Below are 22271 nucleotides of genomic sequence, written 5' to 3'. Positions count from 1 at the left end.
ATGACAGGGTGATAATGACAGGGTGATGATGACAGGGGTGATGATGACAGGGTGATGATGACAGGGGTGATGATGACGGGGTGATGATGACAGGGTGATAATGACAGGGTGATGATGACAGGGGTGATGATGACAGGGTGATAATGACAGGGTGATGATGACAGGGGTGATGATGACGGGGTGATAATGACGGGGTGATAATGACAGGGTGATAATGACAGGGGTGATAATGACGGGAGTGTTAATGAAGGGGGTCTGGATGATGACAGGGTGATGATGACAGGGTGATAATGACAGGGTGATGATGACGGGGGTGTTAATGAAGGGGGTGTTAATGAAGGGGGTCTGGATGATGACAGGGTGATGATGACAGGGGTGATAATGACAGGGTGATGATGACGGGGGTGTTAATGACAGGGTGATGATGACAGGGGTGATAATGACAGGGGTGATGATGACGGGGGTGTTAATGAAGGGGGTGTTAATGAAGGGGGTGTTAATGACGGGGGTCTGGATGATGACAGGGTGATGATGACAGGGTGATAATGACAGGGTGATGATGATGGGGGTGATAATGACAGGGTGATGATGACAGGGGTGTTAATGACAGGGTGATGATGACAGGGTGATGATGACAGGGTGATGATGACAGGGGTGATAATGACAGGGTGATGATGACAGGGTGATGATGACAGGGTGATGATGACAGGGGTGATAATGACAGGGTGATGATGACAGGGTGATGATGACAGGGGTGATAATGACAGGGTGATGATGACAGGGTGATGATGACAGGGTGATGATGACAGGATGATAATGACAGGGTGATAATGACAGGGTGATGATGACAGGGTGATGATGACAGGGTGATGATGACAGGGTGATGATGACAGGGGTGATAATGACAGGGTGATGATGACAGGGGTGATAATGACAGGGGTGATGATGACGGGGGTGTTAATGAAGGGGGTGTTAATGAAGGGGGTGTTAATGACGGGGGTCTGGATGATGACAGGGTGATGATGACAGGGTGATAATGACAGGGTGATGATGATGGGGGTGATAATGACAGGGTGATGATGACAGGGGTGTTAATGACAGGGTGATGATGACGGGGGTGTTAATGAAGGGGGTGTTAATGAAGGGGGTCTGGATGATGACAGGGTGATGATGACAGGGGTGATAATGACAGGGTGATGATGACGGGGGTGTTAATGACAGGGTGATGATGACAGGGGTGATAATGACAGGGGTGATGATGACGGGGGTGTTAATGAAGGGGGTGTTAATGAAGGGGGTGTTAATGACGGGGGTCTGGATGATGACAGGGTGATGATGACAGGGTGATAATGACAGGGTGATGATGATGGGGGTGATAATGACAGGGTGATGATGACAGGGGTGTTAATGACAGGGTGATGATGACAGGGTGATGATGACAGGGTGATGATGACAGGGGTGATAATGACAGGGTGATGATGACAGGGTGATGATGACAGGGGTGATAATGACAGGGTGATGATGACAGGGTGATGATGACAGGGGTGATAATGACAGGGTGATGATGACAGGGTGATGATGACAGGGTGATGATGACAGGATGATAATGACAGGGTGATAATGACAGGGTGATGATGACAGGGTGATGATGACAGGGTGATGATGACAGGGTGATGATGACAGGGGTGATAATGACAGGGTGATGATGACAGGGGTGATAATGACAGGGTGATGATGACAGGGGTGATAATGACAGGGATGATAATGACAGGGTGATGATGACAGGGGTGATAATGACAGGGTGATGATGACAGGGGTGATAATGACAGGGTGATGATGACAGGGGTGATAATGACAGGGTGATGATGACAGGGTGATGATGACAGGGTGATGATGACAGGGTGATAATGACAGGGTGATGATGACGGGGGTGTTAATGACAGGGTGATGATGACAGGGTGATAATGACAGGGTGATGATGACGGGGGTGTTAATGAAGGGGGTGTTAATGACGGGGGTCTGGATGATGACAGGGTGATGATGACAGGGTGATGATGACAGGGTGATAATGACAGGGTGATAATGACAGGGGTGATGATGACAGGGGTGATGATGACAGGGTGATGATGACGGGGTGATGATGACGGGGTGATGATGACAGGGGTGATGATGACGGGGTGATAATGACAGGGTGATAATGAGAGGGTGATAATGACAGGGGTGATGATGACAGGGGTGATGATGACAGGGTGATGATGACAGGATGATGATGACAGGGTGATAATGACAGGGTGATGATGACGGGGGTGTTAATGAAGGGGGTGTTAATGACGGGGGTCTGGATGATGACAGGGTGATGATGACGGGGTGATGATGACAGGGTGATGATGACAGGGTGATAATGACAGGGGTGATGATGACAGGGGTGATGATGACAGGGTGATGATGACAGGATGATGATGACAGGGTGATAATGACAGGGTGATGATGACGGGGGTGTTAATGAAGGGGGTGTTAATGACGGGGGTCTGGATGATGACAGGGTGATGATGACAGGGTGATGATGACGGGGTGATGATGACAGGGGTGTTGATGACGGGGGGGATGATGACATGGTGGGATGATGTATTTCCCACCCTAGGCTTATAGTCGAGTCAATAATTTTTCCTAGGTTTTTGGGGTGAAATTAGGGGCCTTGGCTCGAGTATATACGGTACTTATTTTGGTTAAAAAAGGTTTTTAAAAGCAGTACAATAATAGAAAAAAGTGTAAACATCGGTATCATAATCGTATTGACCCGCAGAATAAAAATAAAATGTCAAGAGTCCAAAAGTCAGAGGCCGAACTCCTGTTGTTACCTTTAGGGTAGGGTCACACGTAACGGATCTGCAGCGTATTTTATGCCCCCTCTCGCGTGGCAATCCGGCGCTCCGAGTAGCCACACTGGGGGCCTGCAAGTCGCTGAGTGCACTCAGACATCGCGGTGTAGCCGCAGGCCCCCAGTGTGGCTACTCGGAGCGGCGGATTGCCGCTGCGAGCAGGCTAGGGGGCAGGGCGAGAGGGTGCATAAAATACGCTGCAGATTTGTTACGTTTGACCCTACCCTTAGGTACTAGAAATTTTTGGACTTGTGATCACAAACACATAGATGTAGCTGTAAAAAAATAAAAAACGACGACAACTAGTGATGGTGAGTGTACATGATATAGGCAAAAAAAAAACTGGAGTGCTTCTTTAATTTATACTTAGAGCATTTCCCTGTCCCTCTCTACCAGCAGTAAGTCCCAGCAGTGGTGACACTCACCTCCTTCCTCTGAGGAACTCTTCTCCACCACATCTTGTCGCAGTCTTTGCATGCAAACTGTCTGTCGCTGGAGGGGATTCGGTTCTCGGAGGCGTTGTTAAACATCTTCAAATTTTTTTCCGTCAGGGGCAAACACTTCAACCTGGCGGCCAGATCCTGGGAATATATATTATTATAGCAATAAATGTGACAGAATCCAGGGATCCCTTGGTCAAGTGTGTAACCATTCAGATTCATACTGTATACCAGTGTTTCCCAGCCAGTGTGCATCCAGATGTTGCAAAACTACAACTCCCAGCATGCCTGGACAGACAAAGTATGCTGCCTGACTGTCCCATCAGAGCTGTAGTACCTTCTAAAGGGATGATGGGTGAAACTGTACCCCAATATCTGTCTCTCCAACTGTTGCAAAACTACAACCCCATAACGCCTGAGGCTCTCCAGGCATGATGGGAGTTAAAGCTTTGCAAACCTGGAGAGCCCCTAAACCATGGTGATTGGTGGGGGTCCCAGCAGATGGACCCCCACCAAAAAATAAAAAAATGCCTAGGCCTATAATTTGGTCCCAGTCAGGGCCTGCACCCACCGGTATGAAGTTAATGGCTTATTCTGAGGATATCAATTTATGCTAGATGGTTCAAGAGTATACAGAGGGCATACCCTATGAAAAAGAGAGGGAGGGTTGGGTAGGGTGGGTCTGAACGCAACGTACGCCCCAATGTACGCCACTCCCACAAATACAGCCCTGCGGGCTTAAAGGGTACTCTGTTGCTAGACATCTTATCCCCTATCCTATCCCAGCAGACCATCCCCCCCCCCCCCCCCGCGCCGCGCGATCACCGTGCAGACATCCAACGTTCTGAACATTATGTTGAGAACACCGGGTTCGGGAGGCCGCGGTTGTGCCGTCACGCCATGCCCCCTCCATTCATGTCTATGGGAGGGTGTGTGGCAACCGCCACGCCCCCTCCCATAGACATGAATGGAGGGGGCGTGGCGTGACTTCATGACCACGGCCTCCCATAATGTTCAGAATGCCCCTTTAATACATGTGATGATCGGAAAACCACTTTAAGGAAACCATTTGTAGATCCAGTCATTGGTACTGCATACATGGATAAAAGGATCTCACTGACTTCACCGACAGGAGTTTCATATCTGTCTAATGTATTGTTGGGAATATCAGAAATATTTGATTCTTGCCTCTGGGGAAGCCACATACCCCCTAATGCTGAACTCATATATGGCAATATACACTGCTCAAAAATATAAAGGGAACACCTAAACAACACAATGTAACTCCAAGTCAATGACACTTCTGTGAAATCACACTGTCCACTCAGGAAGCAACACTGATTGACAATCAATTTCACATGATGTTGTGCAAATGGAACAGACAACAGATGAAAATGATGAGCAATTAGCAAGACACCCCCAATAAAGGAGTGGTTCTGCAGGTGGTGACCACAGACCACTTCTCAATTCCTATGCTTCTTGGCTGATGTTTTGGTCCCTTTTGAATGCTGGCGGTGCTTTCACTCTAGTGGTAGCATGAGATGGAGTCTACAACCCACACAAGTGGCTCAGGTAGTGCAGCTCATCCAGGATGGCACATCAATGCGAGCTGTGGCAAGAATGTTTGCTGTGTCTGTCAGCGTAGTGTCCAGAGCATGGAGGCGCTACCAGGAGACAGGCCAGTACATCAGGAGATGTGGAGGAGGCGGTAGGAGGGCAACAACCCAGCAGCAGTACCGCTACCTCCGCCTTTGTGCAAGAAGGAGCAGGAGGAGCACTGCCAGAGCCCTGCAAAATGACCTCCAGCAGGCCACAAATGTGCATGTGTCCACTCAAACAGTCAGAAACAGACTCCATGAGGGTGGTATGAGGGCCGACGTCCACAGATGGGGGTTGTGCTTACACCCCAACACCGTGCAGGACGTGAACACCAAGATTGGAAAATTTGACACTGGTGCCCTGTGCTCTTCACAGATGAAAGCATGTTCACACTGAGCACATATGACAGACATGACAAAGTCTGGAGATGCCGTGGAGAACGTTCTGCTGCCTGCAACATCCTCCAGCATGACTGGTTTGGCGGTGGGCCAGTAATGGTGTGGGGTGGCATTTCTTTGGGGGGCCGCACAGCCCTCCATGTGCTTGCCAGAGGTAGCCTGACTGCCATTAGGTACCAAGATGAGATCCTCAGACCCCTTGTGAGAACATATGCTGGTGCAGTTGGCCCTGGGTTCCTCCTAATGCAAGACAATGCTAGACCTCATGTGGCTGGAGTGTGTCAGCAGTTCCTGCAAGAGGAAGGCATTGATGCTATGGACTGGCCCGCCCGTTCCCCAGACCTGAATCCGATTGAGCACATCTGGGACATCATGTCTCGCTCCATCCACCAACACCACATTGCACCACAGGCTGTCCAGGAGTTGGCGGATGCTTTAGTCCAGGTCTGGGAGGACATCCCTCAGGAGACCATCCTCCACCTTATCAGGAGCATGCCCAGGCGTTGTAGGGAGGTTATACGGGCACGTGGAGGCCACACACACTACTGAGCCTCATTTTGACTTGTTTTAAGGACATTACATAAAGTTGGATCAGCCTGTAGTGCGGTTTTCCACTTTGATTTTGATTTCCTTTTGTCTGGGGTGGTAAGGATGGTAAGGCTATGTTCACATGGCGGAAATTTAGCGGGAATGTAAATGGAATATATTTTCTCCGGATTCCGATCAGAAAGTCTGTCAAGTGAACATGGCCAAAGAGATTTATCTAAACCTGTGCAAAGGAAAAGTTGCCCAGTTGCCCATAGCAACCAATCAGATCACTTCTTTCATTCTGCAGAGGCCTTGTTAAAAAGTAAAGAAGCGATCTGATTGGTTGCTATGGACAACTTTCCCTTTTCCAATGATCCCATTTTACATATAAATCGTATAGAGGGAGACTTATCCAAAAACCTGTGTAGGGAAAGAGCAGAGCAGTTTCTCATAGCAACTAGTCAGATCGCTTCTTCATTTTTAAAGAGGCCTGTGAAAAGTGAAAGAAGCCATCTGATTGGTTGCTATGGCCAACGATATCACCCTTCCTCTGCACAGGTTTTGCTAAATCTCCCCCATAGATGGCACCGCACTCCCTATCAATGCATTGTAGTATAAAGAACTTTACCTTTATATCCTTGTCGGAGCTTAAATCGTCCTAAAAAATGAAAACATTGATTATTTTTATAAATCTACATATGGTAATAATGATACAACAATATGTAATATGATAATATCCATAAACAGAAAAACAGAGCTGATTTCTTTAAAAAAAAACAGCGTCACCCCTGTCCTCAGGTTGTGCGTGGTATTGCAGCTCAGTTCCATTGAAGTGAATGGAGCCAAGTTGTAATACCACACACAACCTAAAGAAGGGCGTGGAGCTGTTTTTGGAAACAAATCTGCTCTGTTTTCCTATTCCTAGATCACCCCTTTAAAAGGGTCGTCTGCTTCAGAAAACCCATTTTTGACGGAAATGATATAGTTTATATAGGAAAGGCCTCACTTAGGATCCCTCCATTCACTATTCAGAGATTCTGGAGGAACCTACATGTCTATACACTGCATGAACAGTCCATTGATTTTGAACATGCGCCCAACACTCTTAGTAAATAAGGGCCGGAATGTCAACATTTTCTTGCTCTGTTATTAACATCTGGTCCATGGTTGTGATGACCCAACGAGGTCTGAGGGGAACATTCTCTATGCCAGAAAGTTAAACAGATTTGTAAATTACTTCTATATAAAAATCTTAATCCTTACAGTACTTATCAGCTGCTGTATGCTCAAGAGGAAATTGTGTAGTTCTATCCAGTCTGACCACAGTGCTCTCTGCTGACACCTCTGTCCGTGTTAGGAACTGTCCAGAGCAGGAAAGGTTTTCTATGGGGATTTTCTCCTACTCTGGACAGTTTCTGACATGGACAGAGGTGTCCGCAGAGAGCACTGTGGTCAGATTGGACAGAAATACATAACATCCTGTGGAGCATACAGCAGCTGATAAGTACTGGAAGGATTAAGATTTTTAAATAGAAGTCATTTACAAATCTGTTTAACTTACTGGCACCAGTTGATTAAAAAAAATTTTTCCCCACCGGAGTACCCCATGAACCCCTGGCCCGCACATATAAAAGATAAAGATGTTGAGTAACACCATGCCTGATGAAGGAACCTAGGTAGTCTAGGAAGCTTGCTATTTTGTCATCATATTTTTCAGCCATAAAAATGATAAACTATGGAGGACTCTGTGTTTTTATTTGTTCTACACAAATATTTTGTGTAATTTGGTAATGTATAATAAGGAGTAATATGGGAGTTTTCCTTTAAGGCCCAAGTATTAAAGGGGTACTCCACTGGCCAGCGTTCGGAAGTAAATGTTCGGAGCGCTGTTTTTGCGCTGAGGGGGTCGGCCAGCGCAAAAACAGCGTTCAGAACATTTACTTCCAAACGCTGGCCAGTGGAGTACCCCTTTAAGTATCTGTGCAGGTGTAACAGGGGTCAAGTCCTGGGGAAAAAAAGTGGGGGAACTCATCCAAGATTTCCACTCAAGGGCTGGTCCTGCAGAACTCCTGCTAATGGGAATGGTGTTCCTGCTGTGGAAAAAAGTGCAGGAACTCAGTTCCCACGCGTTTCTGCAGGACTTGAGACCTGAGGTGTAAGCTACTGCAAATATTTTAGTACGTTATACCTGCTATTGGTATGGGCTCTGGGAATGGTTTTCATGGATATTACAAACCGATCCAACATCTCAGGTAAAGGATATCAACAAAACATGAGCGTTGTGTATATACATATAGACAAATCCAAGCTGGGCACAGGGATTACCTTTGGCAAGTCATTGTCCTTCTTCATTTTATTGATCACGTTCTGAAAGAGTCATAAAATATCATTATCACAATCATTCCTATACTAGGACCATGGTACAAAATAAAAATTCAGTATTGGGTTGAATGTTCTCTCTGAAGCCAGGCTGGTGGAGAGCCTGGGAATTACAAGCTGTCCCACCTTCTGTGTCCTCTCACCCTGTTTTATATTTCTTCTTCAGAGGTCGTCCAAAGTGGACTCCAATGGGACCTCTGCAGGTTCTAAGACTATTGACTACTCCAAACACTAGAACACATTCACACCAGGACTTGTTAGGACATATTCATGACTACTATTGATGACTCTCTATGACTACTATTGATGACTCTCTATGACTACTATTGATGACTCTCTCTGACTACTATTGATGACTCTCTGACTACTATTGATGACTCTCTATGACTACTATTGATGACTCTCTATGACTATTATTGATGACTCTCTATGACTACTATTGATGACTCTCTATGACTACTATTGATGACTCTCTATGACTACTATTGATGACTCTCTGACTACTATTGATGACTATGACTACTATTGATGACTCTCTATGACTACTATTGATGACTCTCTATGACTACTATTGATGACTCTCTATGGCTAATATTGATGACTCTCTATGACTACTATTGATGACTCTCTATGACTACTATTGATGACTCTCTATGACTACTATTGATGACTCTCTATGGCTACTATTGATGACTCTCTATGACTACTATTGATGACTCTCTATGACTACTATTGATGACTCTCTATGACTACTATTGATGACTCTCTATGACTACTATTGATGACTCTCTATGGCTATTATTGATGACTCTCTATGACTACTATTGATGACTCTCTATGACTACTATTGATGACTCTCTATGACTACTATTGATGACTCTCTATGAATACTATTGATGACTCTCTATGGCTAATATTGATGACTCTCTATGACTACTATTGATGACTCTCTATGACTACTATTGATGACTCTCTCTGACTACTATTGATGACTCTCTGACTACTATTGATGACTCTCTATGACTACTATTGATGACTCTCTATGACTATTATTGATGACTCTCTATGACTACTATTGATGACTCTCTATGACTACTATTGATGACTCTCTATGACTACTATTGATGACTCTCTGACTACTATTGATGACTATGACTACTATTGATGACTCTCTATGACTACTATTGATGACTCTCTATGACTACTATTGATGACTCTCTATGGCTAATATTGATGACTCTCTATGACTACTATTGATGACTCTCTATGACTACTATTGATGACTCTCTATGACTACTATTGATGACTCTCTATGGCTACTATTGATGACTCTCTATGACTACTATTGATGACTCTCTATGACTACTATTGATGACTCTCTATGACTACTATTGATGACTCTCTATGACTACTATTGATGACTCTCTATGGCTATTATTGATGACTCTCTATGACTACTATTGATGACTCTCTATGACTACTATTGATGACTCTCTATGACTACTATTGATGACTCTCTATGAATACTATTGATGACTCTCTATGGCTAATATTGATGACTCTCTATGACTACTATTGATGACTCTCTATGACTACTATTGATGACTCTCTATGACTACTATTAATGACTCTATGACTACTATTGATGACTCTCTATGACTACTATTGATGACTCTCTATGGCTACTATTGATGACTCTCTATGAATACTATTGATGACTCTCTATGGCTACTATTGATGACTCTCTATGACTGCTATTGATGACTCTCTATGACTACTATTGATGACTCTCTATGACTACTATTAATGACTCTATGACTACTATTGATGACTCTCTATGACTACTATTGATGACTCTCTATGGCTACTATTGATGACTCTATGGCTACTATTGATGACTCTCTATGACTGCCATTGATGACTCTCTATGACTGCTATTGATGACTCTCTATGACTAATATTGATGACTCTCTATGACTACTATTAATGACTCTATGACTACTATTGATGACTCTCTATGGCTACTATTGATGACTCTCTATGGCTACTATTGATGACTCTCTATGACTGCTATTGATGACTCTCTGTGACTGCTATTGATGACTCTCTATGACTGCTATTGATGACTCTCTATGACTGCTATTGATGACTCTCTATGACTACTATTGATGACTCTCTATGACTACTATTAATGACTCTATGACTACTATTGATGACTCTCTATGACTACTATTGGTGACTCTCTATGACTGCTATTGATGACTCTCTATGACTACTATTGATGACTCTCTATGACTACTATTAATGACTCTATGACTACTATTTATGACTCTCTATGACTTCTATTAATGACTCTATGACTACTATTGATGACTCTCTATGACTACTATTGATGACTCTCTATGACTACTATTGATGACTCTATGGCTACTATTGATGACTCTCTATGACTATTATTGATGACTCTCTATGGCTACTATTGATGACTCTCTATGACTACTATTGATGACTATGACTACTAACAAATAGAAAGAATTCCTGGCACACGGTAGTCGTTTTCTTTTGCTTTATTGCGGTTCACAGCTTAGCGTCTGCACACGTTGCGGCTCCACCTGAGCCTTTCTCAACAGTTGAAAAAGGCTCAGGTGGAGCCGCAACGCGTGCAGACGCTAAGCTGTGAACCGCAATAAAGCAAAATAAAACGACTACCGTGTGCCGGGAATTCTTTCTACTTGTCAGTTATTGTATCTACGTGCACCAGGACCAAAGCCGCAGTGCCGACCACTTCATATTCATTCATCTCTATGACTACTGTTGATGACTCTCTATGACTACTATTGATGACTCTCTATGACTACTATTGATGACTCTCTATGACTACTATTGATGACTCTCTATGAATACTATTGATGACTCTCTATGACTACTTGAGTGAGAAACCCTGACTCTGTTGGTATTTGGGTGATCATGAACAATATGGCCACATCAGATAGAGATATATTGGCAATAAATGTACCTCACCAAGCTCCTGCTCCAGGCCGCTCTCCTCTACTTATAAAATACCTTGGGTTTTCAACAACAAAAGCAGGTACGGAGCACCCACCCATTCACTTCTTCAATGGCAGTCTCCGAATGTTGTCATCTTCGGGTAGGAGCAGGGAGGCGGTAGATGGAACCGGGGGAGTTCAGACGCCGGGCCACGGACCGTATCACGCCGCCAAGGCGGCGTGATACGGTCCGTGGCTCGGCGTCTGAACTCCCCCGGTTCCATCTACAGCCTCCCCGCTCCTACCTGAAGATGACAATGTTGGGAGACTGCCATTGAAGAAGTGACCTGGTGAGTTCTCCGTACCTGCTTTTGTTGTTGATTTGATGTTAAAGAGGTACTACGGTGGAAATATATATATTTTTTTAAATCAACTGGTACCAGAAAGTTAAACAGATTTGTAAATGACTTCTATTAAAAAATCTTTATCCTTACAGTACTTTTTAGCAGCTGTATGCTACAGAGGAAATTCTTTTCTTTTTGAATTTCTTTTTTGTCTTGCCCACAGTGCTCTCTGGACAGTTCCTGATACGGGCATCAGGTGTCAGCAGAGCAGAAGAAAATCTTAGCAACAGATCCCCTGGGCCTGACAAAGCCGTCCCCCTGTGTGACTGCTGACCCCCCGCATACCATCCTGTCAGCCTTCCCTGCTCCTTTGTTGTTCCTGTCGTTACATTATTCGATGAATAAAGAAGCATCCACTGGTTCACCGTTTTTCGGGTGAGTGCTCCGTTCTTCTCTACTATTTGGATCTGCTCTTAAAAAGACCACTTCTTCCCGTTTAGACTTTTTTTATGACAGTTTTTTCTCCCTTTATAGCCTATGGAAGCGGCTACTCTATAAGCAGACCACCCTTATAGGACCCAGGACCACTTTTTCAAACATGCGTTTCAGTAGAAACTCCTTTTATAGACCACTTATTGGAGGTACATGTGCTCTGGATCATCTGGATGCAGATATGCACTGCTCCGCATCACCAAACTGGAGCAAGAAGGAGTAGGACATCTGGAATAAGATCGGGAACAATCCTAAGGGCCAAGAATTAGATGGGGGAGTCATACTGGGAAATAGCAGTGAGATGGGGAGTCATGCTGGGGACCAGGAATAAGATGGAGAGCCATACTGGGAACCAGGAGGAAGATGGGAAGCCGTGTTGGGGAACAAGAATGAGATGGGAAGCCATGTAAGGGAAAAGGAATACTATGGAAAGACATGCATGGGACCAGGAATGAGATCGGGAGCCATGCTGAGGAGCAGAGATAAGATGGAGCCATGTGAGAACCAGGATTGTACTATTGAGTAGGAAGAAGATGGGGAACCATACTACGATGGGTAGGGTGGCATTAAAGGGTACTCCGGTGGAAAACTTTTTTTTTCTTAATGAACTGGTGCCGGAAAGTTAAACAGATTTGTAAATTACTTCTATTAAAAAATCTTTACCCTTCCTGTACGTTTTAGCAGCTGTATACTACAGAGGAAATTCTGTTCTTTTTTTTAAAGGGGTACTCCGGTGAAAACCTTTTTTTCTTTTAAATCAACTGGTGGCAGAAAGTTAAACATATTTGTAAATTACTTCTATTAAAAAACCTTAATCCTTCCTGTACTTATTAGCTGATGAATACTACAGAGGAAATTCTTTTCTTTTTGGAATGCTCTCTGATGACATCACGAGCACAGTTCTCTCTGCTGACGTTATTATAATAATAACGCTTTATTTATTGTTGTCCTTAGTGGGATTTGAACCCAAGTCCCCAGCATTGCAAGGCAGTAGTGCTAACCACTGAGCCACCATGCTGACCTTAGCATGCATCTGCTATGCATGGTTGCTAAAATGGACAGAGATGTCAGCAGAGAGAACTGTGCTCGTGATGTCATCAGTGTTCCAAAAAGAAAGGAATTTCCTCTGTAGCCTTCAGCAGCTAATAACTACTGGAAGGATTAAGATTTTTTAATAGAAGTAATTTACAAATATGTTTAACTTTCTGCCACCAGTTGATTTAAAAGAAAAAAGGTTTTCACCGGAGTACCCCTTTAATTTCTTTTTTGTCTTGTCCACAGTGCTCTCTGCTGACACCTGATGCCCGCATCAGGAACTGTCCAGAGCAGAGAAAATCCCCATAGCAAACCTATGCTGCTCTGGACAGTTCCTGATACGGGCATCAGGTGTCAGCAGAGAGCACTGTGGACAAGACAAAAAAGAAATTCAAAAAGAACAGAATTTCCTCTGTAGCATACAGCTGCTAAAAAGTACTGGAAGGGTAAAGATTTTTTAATGGAAGTCATTTACAAATCTGTTTAACTTTCTGGCACCAGTTGACTTATAAAGACTTAAAAAAAAAATGTTTTCCACTGGAGTACCCCTTTAAGAATTAGATGGGGAGCGATGCCTGGGGAAGGAATGATGGGCGTATCATGATTTTTTGGCTCTTTCATCATTATTTGTGTTTATTTGCGCACTGTATATTCTTGCTGACTTCATTAGACACTTTAACCAGCATTCTGTATACCTTTTTTTTTAAGAGGACCATCCTCAAAAAAACTATTTTTTGTGCAAATTTGAAAGCTTGGCTCAAAGGTCTCACAGTATTTATTTTGTGCAATCTCTGAAGCCGTAAGTTTTTCATGTCACCGCTACTTTACTTCTGCAGCTCCAGGACCTTGTGTGCCGTCGATAAGTCCAAGGTGACTACAAAGAGGTCCTGTCATATTGATATAATGTCAATTATTAATGAAGGTTTCCATAATGAGAAGCTCTAAGACTTGTTTAGCCCACAACGGGGCAGGTTTACTGGAACAGTATGTGGCAAAAATATGTGGGTTTAGTAACTTTTTGCCATCACTCAAAAAAGAGGTGCAGTTTAGTGAAGAGGTGTGACTTTAAAAGAGACTTTGTGCACCACAGACTGCATACAAATTTTGGTTCTCCATTTTGATGAAAACGGAACTAATGTTGTAAATCTGGCCCATTCATAGACTGCCAGGTCTAAGTTCACATTGTCTAAGAATTGGACAGTTTAGTAAATCTGCCTTATTGTATTTCAGTCAAGTTCTTATTTGTTGGTATCTATAGCTTTAAGACCGAAGCACGGGAATAAAATGTCTTACCATTGCAACCTTGTCTTTTTTTAAATTGTTTCTGTCATCTGGATCAATGCCTATAATAGGAACACAAAAGCAAAGACATAACAGGGACAAGAGTTAGTGTGAGGAAGTGTCACTGGGGTAAAAAGGTATTATAGTATAGAAAAACTGTGGAGCAGGATGGAGTATTAATACATGGCCAGGTTGGTAGATTAGTCGGTTGTGTCAGGAGATAGAGGACAGGAGGATGTGTCAGGAGATAGAGGACACCATGATGTGTCCGGAGATAGAGGACACCATGATGTGTCCGGAGATAGAGGACAGCGGGATGTGTCAGGAGATAGAGGACACCATGATGTGTCAGGAGATGGAGGACAGGAGGATGTGTCAGGAGATAGAGGACACCATGATGTGTCAGGAGGTAGAGGACACCATGATGTGTCAGGAGATGGAGGACAGGAGGATGTGTCAGAAGATGGAGGACATCATGATGTGTCAGGAGATGGAGGACAGGAGGATGTGTCAGGAGATGGAGGACACCATGATGTGTCACGAGATAGAGGACACCATGATGTGTCAGGAGATGGAGGACACCATGATGTGTCAGGAGATGGAGGACAGGAGGATGTGTCAGAAGATGGAGGACATCATGATGTGTCAGGAGATAGAGGACACCATGATGTGTCAGGAGAAGGAGGACAGGAGGATGTGTCAGGAGATAGAGGACACCATGATGTGTCAGAAGATGTGTCAGGAGATGGAGGACAGGAGGATGTGTCAGGAGATAGAGGACACCATGATGTGTAAGAAGATGGAGGACACCATGATGTGTCAGGAGATGGAGGACAGGAGGATGTGTCAGGAGATGGAGGACAGGAGGATGTGTCAGGAGATGGAGGACACCATGATGTGTCAGGAGATGGAGGACAGGAGGATGTGTCAGGAGATAGAGGACAGGAGGATGTGTCAGGAGATAGAGGACACCATGATGTGTCAGGAGATAGAGGACAGGAGGATGTGTCAGGAGATAGAGGACACCATGATGAGTCAGGAGATAGAGGACACCATGATGTGTCAGGAGATGGAGGACACCATGATGTGTCAGGGGATGGAGGACACCATGATGTGTCAGGAGATAGAGGACACCATGATGTGTCAGGAGATGGAGGACAGGAGGATGTGTCAGAAGATGGAGGACATCATGATGTGTCAGGAGATAGAGGACACCATGATGTGTCAGAAGATGGAGGACACCATGATGTGTCAGAAGATGGAGGACACCATGATGTGTCAGGAGATGGAGGACAGGAGGATGTGTCAGGAGATAGAGGACACCATGATGTGTCAGGAGATGGAGGACAGGAGGATGTGTCAGGAGATGGAGGACAGGAGGATGTGTCAGGAGATGGAGGACACCATGATGTGTACGGAGATAGAGGACACCATGATGTGTCCGGAGATGGAGGACAGGAGGATGTGTCAGGAGATAGAGGACACCATGATGTGTCAGGAGATGGAGGACAGGAGGATGTGTCAGAAGATAGAGGACAGGAGGATGTGTCAGGAGATAGAGGACACCATGATGTGTCAGAAGATGGAGGACACCATGATGTGTCAGGAGATGGAGGACACCATGATGTGTCAGGAGATGGAGGACAGGAGGATGTGTCAGGAGATAGAGGACACCATGATGTGTCCGGAGATAGAGGACACCATGATGTGTCCGGAGATAGAGGACAGCGGGATGTGTCAGGAGATAGAGGACACCATGATGTGTCAGGAGATGGAGGACAGGAGGATGTGTCAGAAGATGGAGGACATCATGATGTGTCAGGAGATGGAGGACACCATGATGTGTCACGAGATAGAGGACACCATGATGTGTCAGGAGATGGAGGACACCATGATGTGTCAGGAGATGGAGGACAGGAGGATGTGTTAGAAGATGGAGGACATCATGATGTGTCAGGAGATAGAGGACACCATGATGTGTCAGGAGAAGGAGGACAGGAGGATGTGTCAGGAGATAGAGGACACCATGATGTGTCAGAAGATGTGTCAGGAGATGGAGGACAGGAGGATGTGTCAGGAGATAGAGGACACCATGATGTGTCAGAAGATGGAGGACACCATGATGTGTCAGGAGATGGAGGACAGGAGGATGTGTCAGGAGATGGAGGACAGGAGGATGTGTCAGGAGATGGAGGACACCATGATGTGTCAGGAGATAGAGGACAGGAGGATGTGTCAGGAGATAGAGGACACCATGATGAGTCAGGAGATAGAGGACACCATGATGTGTCAGGAGATGGAGGACACCATGATGTGTCAGGGGATGGAGGACACCATGATGTGTCAGGAGATAGAGGACACCATGATGTGTCAGGAGATGGAGGACAGGAGGATGTGTCAGAAGATGGAGGACATCATGATGTGTCAGGAGATAGAGGACACCATGATGTGTCAGAAGATGGAGGACACCATGATGTGTCAGAAGATGGAGGACACCATGATGTGTCAGGAGATGGAGGACAGGAGGATGTGTCAGGAGATAGAGGACACCATGATGTGTCAGGAGATGGAGGACAGGAGGATGTGTCAGGAGATGGAGGACAGGAGGATGTGTCAGGAGATGGAGGACACCATGATGTGTACGGAGATAGAGGACACCATGATGTGTCCGGAGATGGAGGACAGGAGGATGTGTCAGGAGATGGAGGACAGGAGGATGTGTCAGGAGATGGAGGACACCATGATGTGTACGGAGATAGAGGACACCATGATGTGTCCGGAGATAGAGGACACCATGATGTGTCCGGAGATAGAGGACACCATGATGTGTCCGGAGATAGAGGACACCATGATGAGTCCGGAGATAGAGGACACCATGATGTGTCAGGAGATGGAGGACACCATGATGTGTCAGGAGATGGAGGACAGCGGGATGTGTCAGGAGATGGAGGACACCAAGATGTGTCAGGAGATGGAGGACACCAAGATGTGTCAGGAGATAGAGGACACCATGATGTGTCAGGAGATGGAGGACAGCGGGATGTGTCAGGAGATGGAGGACAGCGGGATGTGTCAGGAGATGGAGGACAGCGGGATGTGACAGGGGATGGAGGACAGCGGGATGTGTCAGGAGATGGAGGACAGCGGGATGTGTCAGGAGATGGAGGACACCATGATGTGTCAGGAGATGGAGGACACCATGATGTGTCAGGAGATGGAGGACCACAGGATGTGACAGGGGATGGAGGACCACAGGCTGTTCTTACCATTGAGTTCATCCTTGCACAATATGATCCATTGGCACACCTGGGCATGATTGTTTGCAAATTTTCTCATCAGCAGCACCGCCGTCTCTATCGGGACGTTGCCATGAAACTTCTCTCGGAGGCGCCGGACGCTCTTCTCCAGCTATTGGGAAGACACAGGACACATCATTCCAACCTTTTGTTATACACATGTGTAGCAGATATCAGCATTTATCTTATGTTTCTTTTATGAATCATGACATTTTAGGTAATAAAGCTTTGTTTGAAGTCCCATGTAAGAGCACACAGTGAATATACCTGACTAAGTCAACTCTGCTGCGCCTACAAACATAAGATTTATTAGACTTGTATAACATTTGTGCCAGGAAACTTCACTTACAATTACATTAAGGCCTACAGCTATTTGTATTGGGAAAGTAAATATACCTGCTGCCAGCATAACACAGGGACAGACATACAAGAGTATACAGCCATTGCCTGAGATACTACGTGCTTAGCAGGTGCACTAACATATGCCGGTGATGTAAAGACTCGCAGTAACCATTACCGGCACTGCTACGTGGTACATGTCCCAGTAAGAAAATACTTAGATGTGATCAATGGGGGGGATTCTGAATTAACAGGGGGGGGGGGGCTCCATTTAGGAAACTCATCTTTTAGAATGTAGAGTGGAAGATCACGCACATCCATATATTGTGTGGACAACCCACTACTTCAATAGGGACAATGTAATACCTTATTTCCCCTGTAGTGGCTGATCTATGAAGATCCCAGTTCAATCTGAGAACATCAACATGCACATGAAAGGGTTAACCCTGTTATATCTGTATAATGTATAAAGAGACAATGGTGGGGGAGGCGATGAGTTCTTTGTAAGTTTTCGCTCTTGTTGGAGGTCAGGATTACTTTATAATTATGCTTTGTGGTGTGCCAAGAACCCCGGCTGTTTACATAAAGACAAGGACACTGCCGAAGAGGAACCACAACAATCTACAAGAGACACAAAACAGCCTGTGTGCTCCCGTTGTTCAGCCTAACCAATGGCGACATAAAGTGCAATGCCGAGTATTTCAATGCAAAGTGCAAGTTTAACTATTCTAATAGCTGAGCCCTCTACACGGTACAAACTAGTGCCTCCACCCACCGAACCTTTCACGTGGCCATGAAGGTTCATGTTCTCTGCTTGTCAGAGCAGGCGCATGTGCTCCACAGATGAAGATGAAGGCTATGAAGAACTATCTTGGGTCATATAGTCACCAAACTGTTAAATGGGCACTGTCAGATACAAAAACTTTTGATATGTTGTAAAGCATGTATAACCAATAGGTTTTGCAATTGCTTTCATTAGAAAATGTTCAGTATTTCATACTGAAAAAGCCAGTCAAACAACTGCCCCCCCCCCGCCTGCATAGACACATACTAGTCCTGCTGTGTCCATGCGTCATCACCTATGTCATGGACACACTTCCTTGATTGACAGCTGTGAGTGCAGGGCTCATAGCTGGAGGAAAGATCCTCCCATGGTCAGCTTGTGTCCTGCTACTGCCAGTGAGGACAAGCTGGGAGTTGTAGTTTTGCTAATGCTAGGGGGGATGTGAGCAGACAGCATACTGAGGGAGGGGGCGGAGACCTGCACAGTGAGGCCACGCCCCCTCCCTTTGAGATGAATTCAGACTAGTGAGCTAAATTAAAAGTGTAATAAAAAAATAAATAAAGGTGCTAGACACATAAAAATTAGATGTACATGGTCGGGATTAGGTACTGAGTGATATATTTAAAAAAATGTTTTTTGTTGGATCTGACGGGTACGCTTTAAAGAAATCAATTAATTTCTACCACCTTTCCACTTTGCTTTGTCATGAGGATTTTTGTTTTTCTTACAGAATGTACTGATGCTATGTATAGTGATTCCTCAACTTACAATGGCCTCAACATACAACAGTTTCAACATACAATGGTCTTTTCTGGACCATCGTAAGTTGAAACCAGACTCAACATACAATGTACAGACAGTCCAGATGTCAATGCCAAACGTGTCAATGGCTGGAAGAACCGACAAATCAAAATGGGCATTCACTGGTAAAACCCCTGTATTACTGAAGCGTATGCACTGACTGATGTCTGGTAGCGTCATGTAATACCCTACAGTACAGGGAGGTATCACATGTTCTGTACTCTTTACCTGTCCCAGGGTTACCTGCTCCTTTGGACACCAGGTGAAGGGGACTCCATTACTTTTTTTTAGGACATTGTGTGTACTGTAAAGGACCCTGAAGAAGCTCCTGTCCTCTACACAGACCAGTGTTTCCCAAGCAGGGTGCCCCCAGCTGTTGCAAAACTACAACTCCCAGCATGCCCGGACAGCCTTTGGCTGTCCGGGCATGCTGGGAGTTGTAGTTTTGCAACAGCTGGAGGCTCCCTGCTTGCGAAACACTGACATAGACAGTGATTTACAGCTCCCAGCAGATCTTTATTACTTTTATATGTAAGGATTTGCTTTATCTATATTAGTTATCTACTTATTTTTCTTTAACCCTCACTTTTTCCTATTTTTGGATGACATTTTGGGGCTTCAGAACCAATTACCAGGTTTCCATAGAGTTCTGGTCTCAACATACAATGGTTTCAACATACAATGGTCAACCCGGAACCAATTAATATTGTAACTTGAGGGACCACTGTATATGCGTGTTTCATTGTAATCTTGCCTAATTAATTCATTAATAATAATTTCTTTTTAACTTGGTCCAGCTGTTTCACGTTGTCTTGATTTTACCCAAACAAACATGCAAATATATAGAAACACTCTCTGCAAGTATTCATGTTAAGTCTATAGTGCAAGCGTATAGGTCAAAGGCCAAACAAAGTGCAGGTCCAACATACATCAGGAGATACAACAGATGATCAAATAGATAGATCTGCTGTATCCAAAACGGGAGCCACAATACCACTACATACAATCTGCATGGAGAAAGACAATTGCCCGGCACTTCGGGAATGGGTCCGGCACACACAGAAGGGTGGACACGGTCCTGTAGCTGATCACTGGTGGTCCCAACGTCAGAAAACAAAGATTAAAGGGTACCTCTCATCAAAAAAACTTTTGATATATTATAGATTAATGTATGCAGAATAACTTCACAATTGAATGTTATTAAAAAATACGCTTCTTTCTATTTAATTTTCCACTTTGAAGAAATGGCCACTAGGGGTCTCCCTACCAGTCCTGGCAGCAAGCATTTCAGACTCATGCTGGAGTCCTAAACACTACGAGCTGCCAGTCTGCTTTGTTCACAAAGGAGAACACTCAGAGCTGCCAGCCTGCTTTGTTCACATCCTGTTTGGCTGTGAACAAAGCAGGCTGACAGCTCTGAGTGTTTAGGACTCCAGCATGAGTCAGAAATGCTTGCTGACAGGACTGATCGGGAAAAATACAATAGAAAGAAGCATATTTTTCATTAACATGCTATTGGAAAGTTATTCAACATTCATTCATCTAAAATATATCCAAAGTTTATTTGATGAGAGGTACCCTTTAAGTGCCGCACTCACCGGTCGTATTCAGGCTTCTTTATTCAAAGTGGATCAGCAGGTACATAGGTCAATAAGGCTTTTTTTTAACACTGCCGTTGCGCCCCGTCGAGAACGGATGTCAAACTCTCTCCCTTTTTTGAGGGGAGTTTGACGGCCATCATTTTGACTAGGCCTTCAAACTCGGGCAACAGCAGGTCCCGATGGACCCCATTATAGTCAATGGGGTCCGTCGGGCGCTGCTGTTTTTCAGCAGGAGTTGCGGGAGAAAAAGACGGCGCAAGCTGTATTTTTTCTCCCGTTATTCTCCCCGGCTGCCCCAACCTTCCGTCACACTACCGTGTGACAATGGTAGTGTGAATGGGGCCATGGGACGGATGGTATCCGTTTCGTGTGTCAAGCACACTTCGTCTGCCGACGCTCAGCGTCGGCAGACGAAGTGTGCTTGACACACGAAATGGATACCATCTGACGTTGGGACTACACCATACAATGTGTGCGACTGTAATTTACCTGGTGGTGTAGGGCAGTAAAAGACCTTCAAAAGCTGTGAGATGACATTTTTTTTGGCTGACAGCTATCTCTTCCCTGAATATACAAGAATGCTTGGCTTGGCTTCCAGACTCCATTGGCGTTGGCTTATCTCGAGTTCGAAATCCCACCTGATCGGTTCTTCTCTCTCCCAACATATGTTGCCCAATATTCCTAATGTTCCCAATTCTATGCATAGTCCCTGGCCCTATCTTATTTGAAGGATAGCCTTACGCTTGGGATAGGCATAAGGCTAGCCTATATAAGAGATAGGGTCAAGGACTATTCATAGTATTCAGGATATTGAGCAGACTGGATGGGCCAAATGGTTCTTGTTTACCGACACATTCTATGTTTCTATGTAGGTTGGGAGGTCACCATGTGTCCATAAATTCTGCCGGGATCAATTGGTTTGGCAGACTTTCCTCTAGCGTGTATGGGAGCATTAAAGGGGTACTCCGGTGGAAAACATTTTTTTTTTTTTAAATCAACTGGTGCCAGAAAGTGAAACAGATTTGTAAATGATGTCCTCTAGATGCCTAGTGCGTCAGTGCGAGCCAGAGGAAGCACCCACGTGCGCG

At 44.8% G+C, this 22271-nt stretch overlaps 1 protein-coding gene across 3 annotated transcripts in view; it reads right to left on the bottom strand.

The window, feature by feature from the left end:
- SHFL (shiftless antiviral inhibitor of ribosomal frameshifting) overlaps window positions 1–22271 on the bottom strand; it is a 75436-nt gene that overhangs the window by 11372 nt on the left and 41793 nt on the right. For all 3 annotated transcript variants that reach the window (XM_056570621.1, XM_056570622.1, XM_056570620.1), the window contains exons 2-6: window positions 17629–17770; window positions 14375–14424; window positions 8170–8211; window positions 6473–6502; window positions 3305–3460 (exon numbers count right to left, since the gene is read on the bottom strand). In XM_056570621.1, the coding sequence (XP_056426596.1) occupies window positions 3305–3460; window positions 6473–6502; window positions 8170–8211; window positions 14375–14424; window positions 17629–17770 (420 nt within the window). The remainder of the gene's footprint in view (window positions 1–3304; window positions 3461–6472; window positions 6503–8169; window positions 8212–14374; window positions 14425–17628; window positions 17771–22271) is intronic.

Source organism: Hyla sarda, chromosome 4 (assembly GCF_029499605.1).
Source record: "Hyla sarda isolate aHylSar1 chromosome 4, aHylSar1.hap1, whole genome shotgun sequence".
NCBI classification, from domain to species: domain Eukaryota; kingdom Metazoa; phylum Chordata; class Amphibia; order Anura; family Hylidae; genus Hyla; species Hyla sarda.
This window is presented reverse-complemented; position numbering and strand designations above follow the sequence as displayed.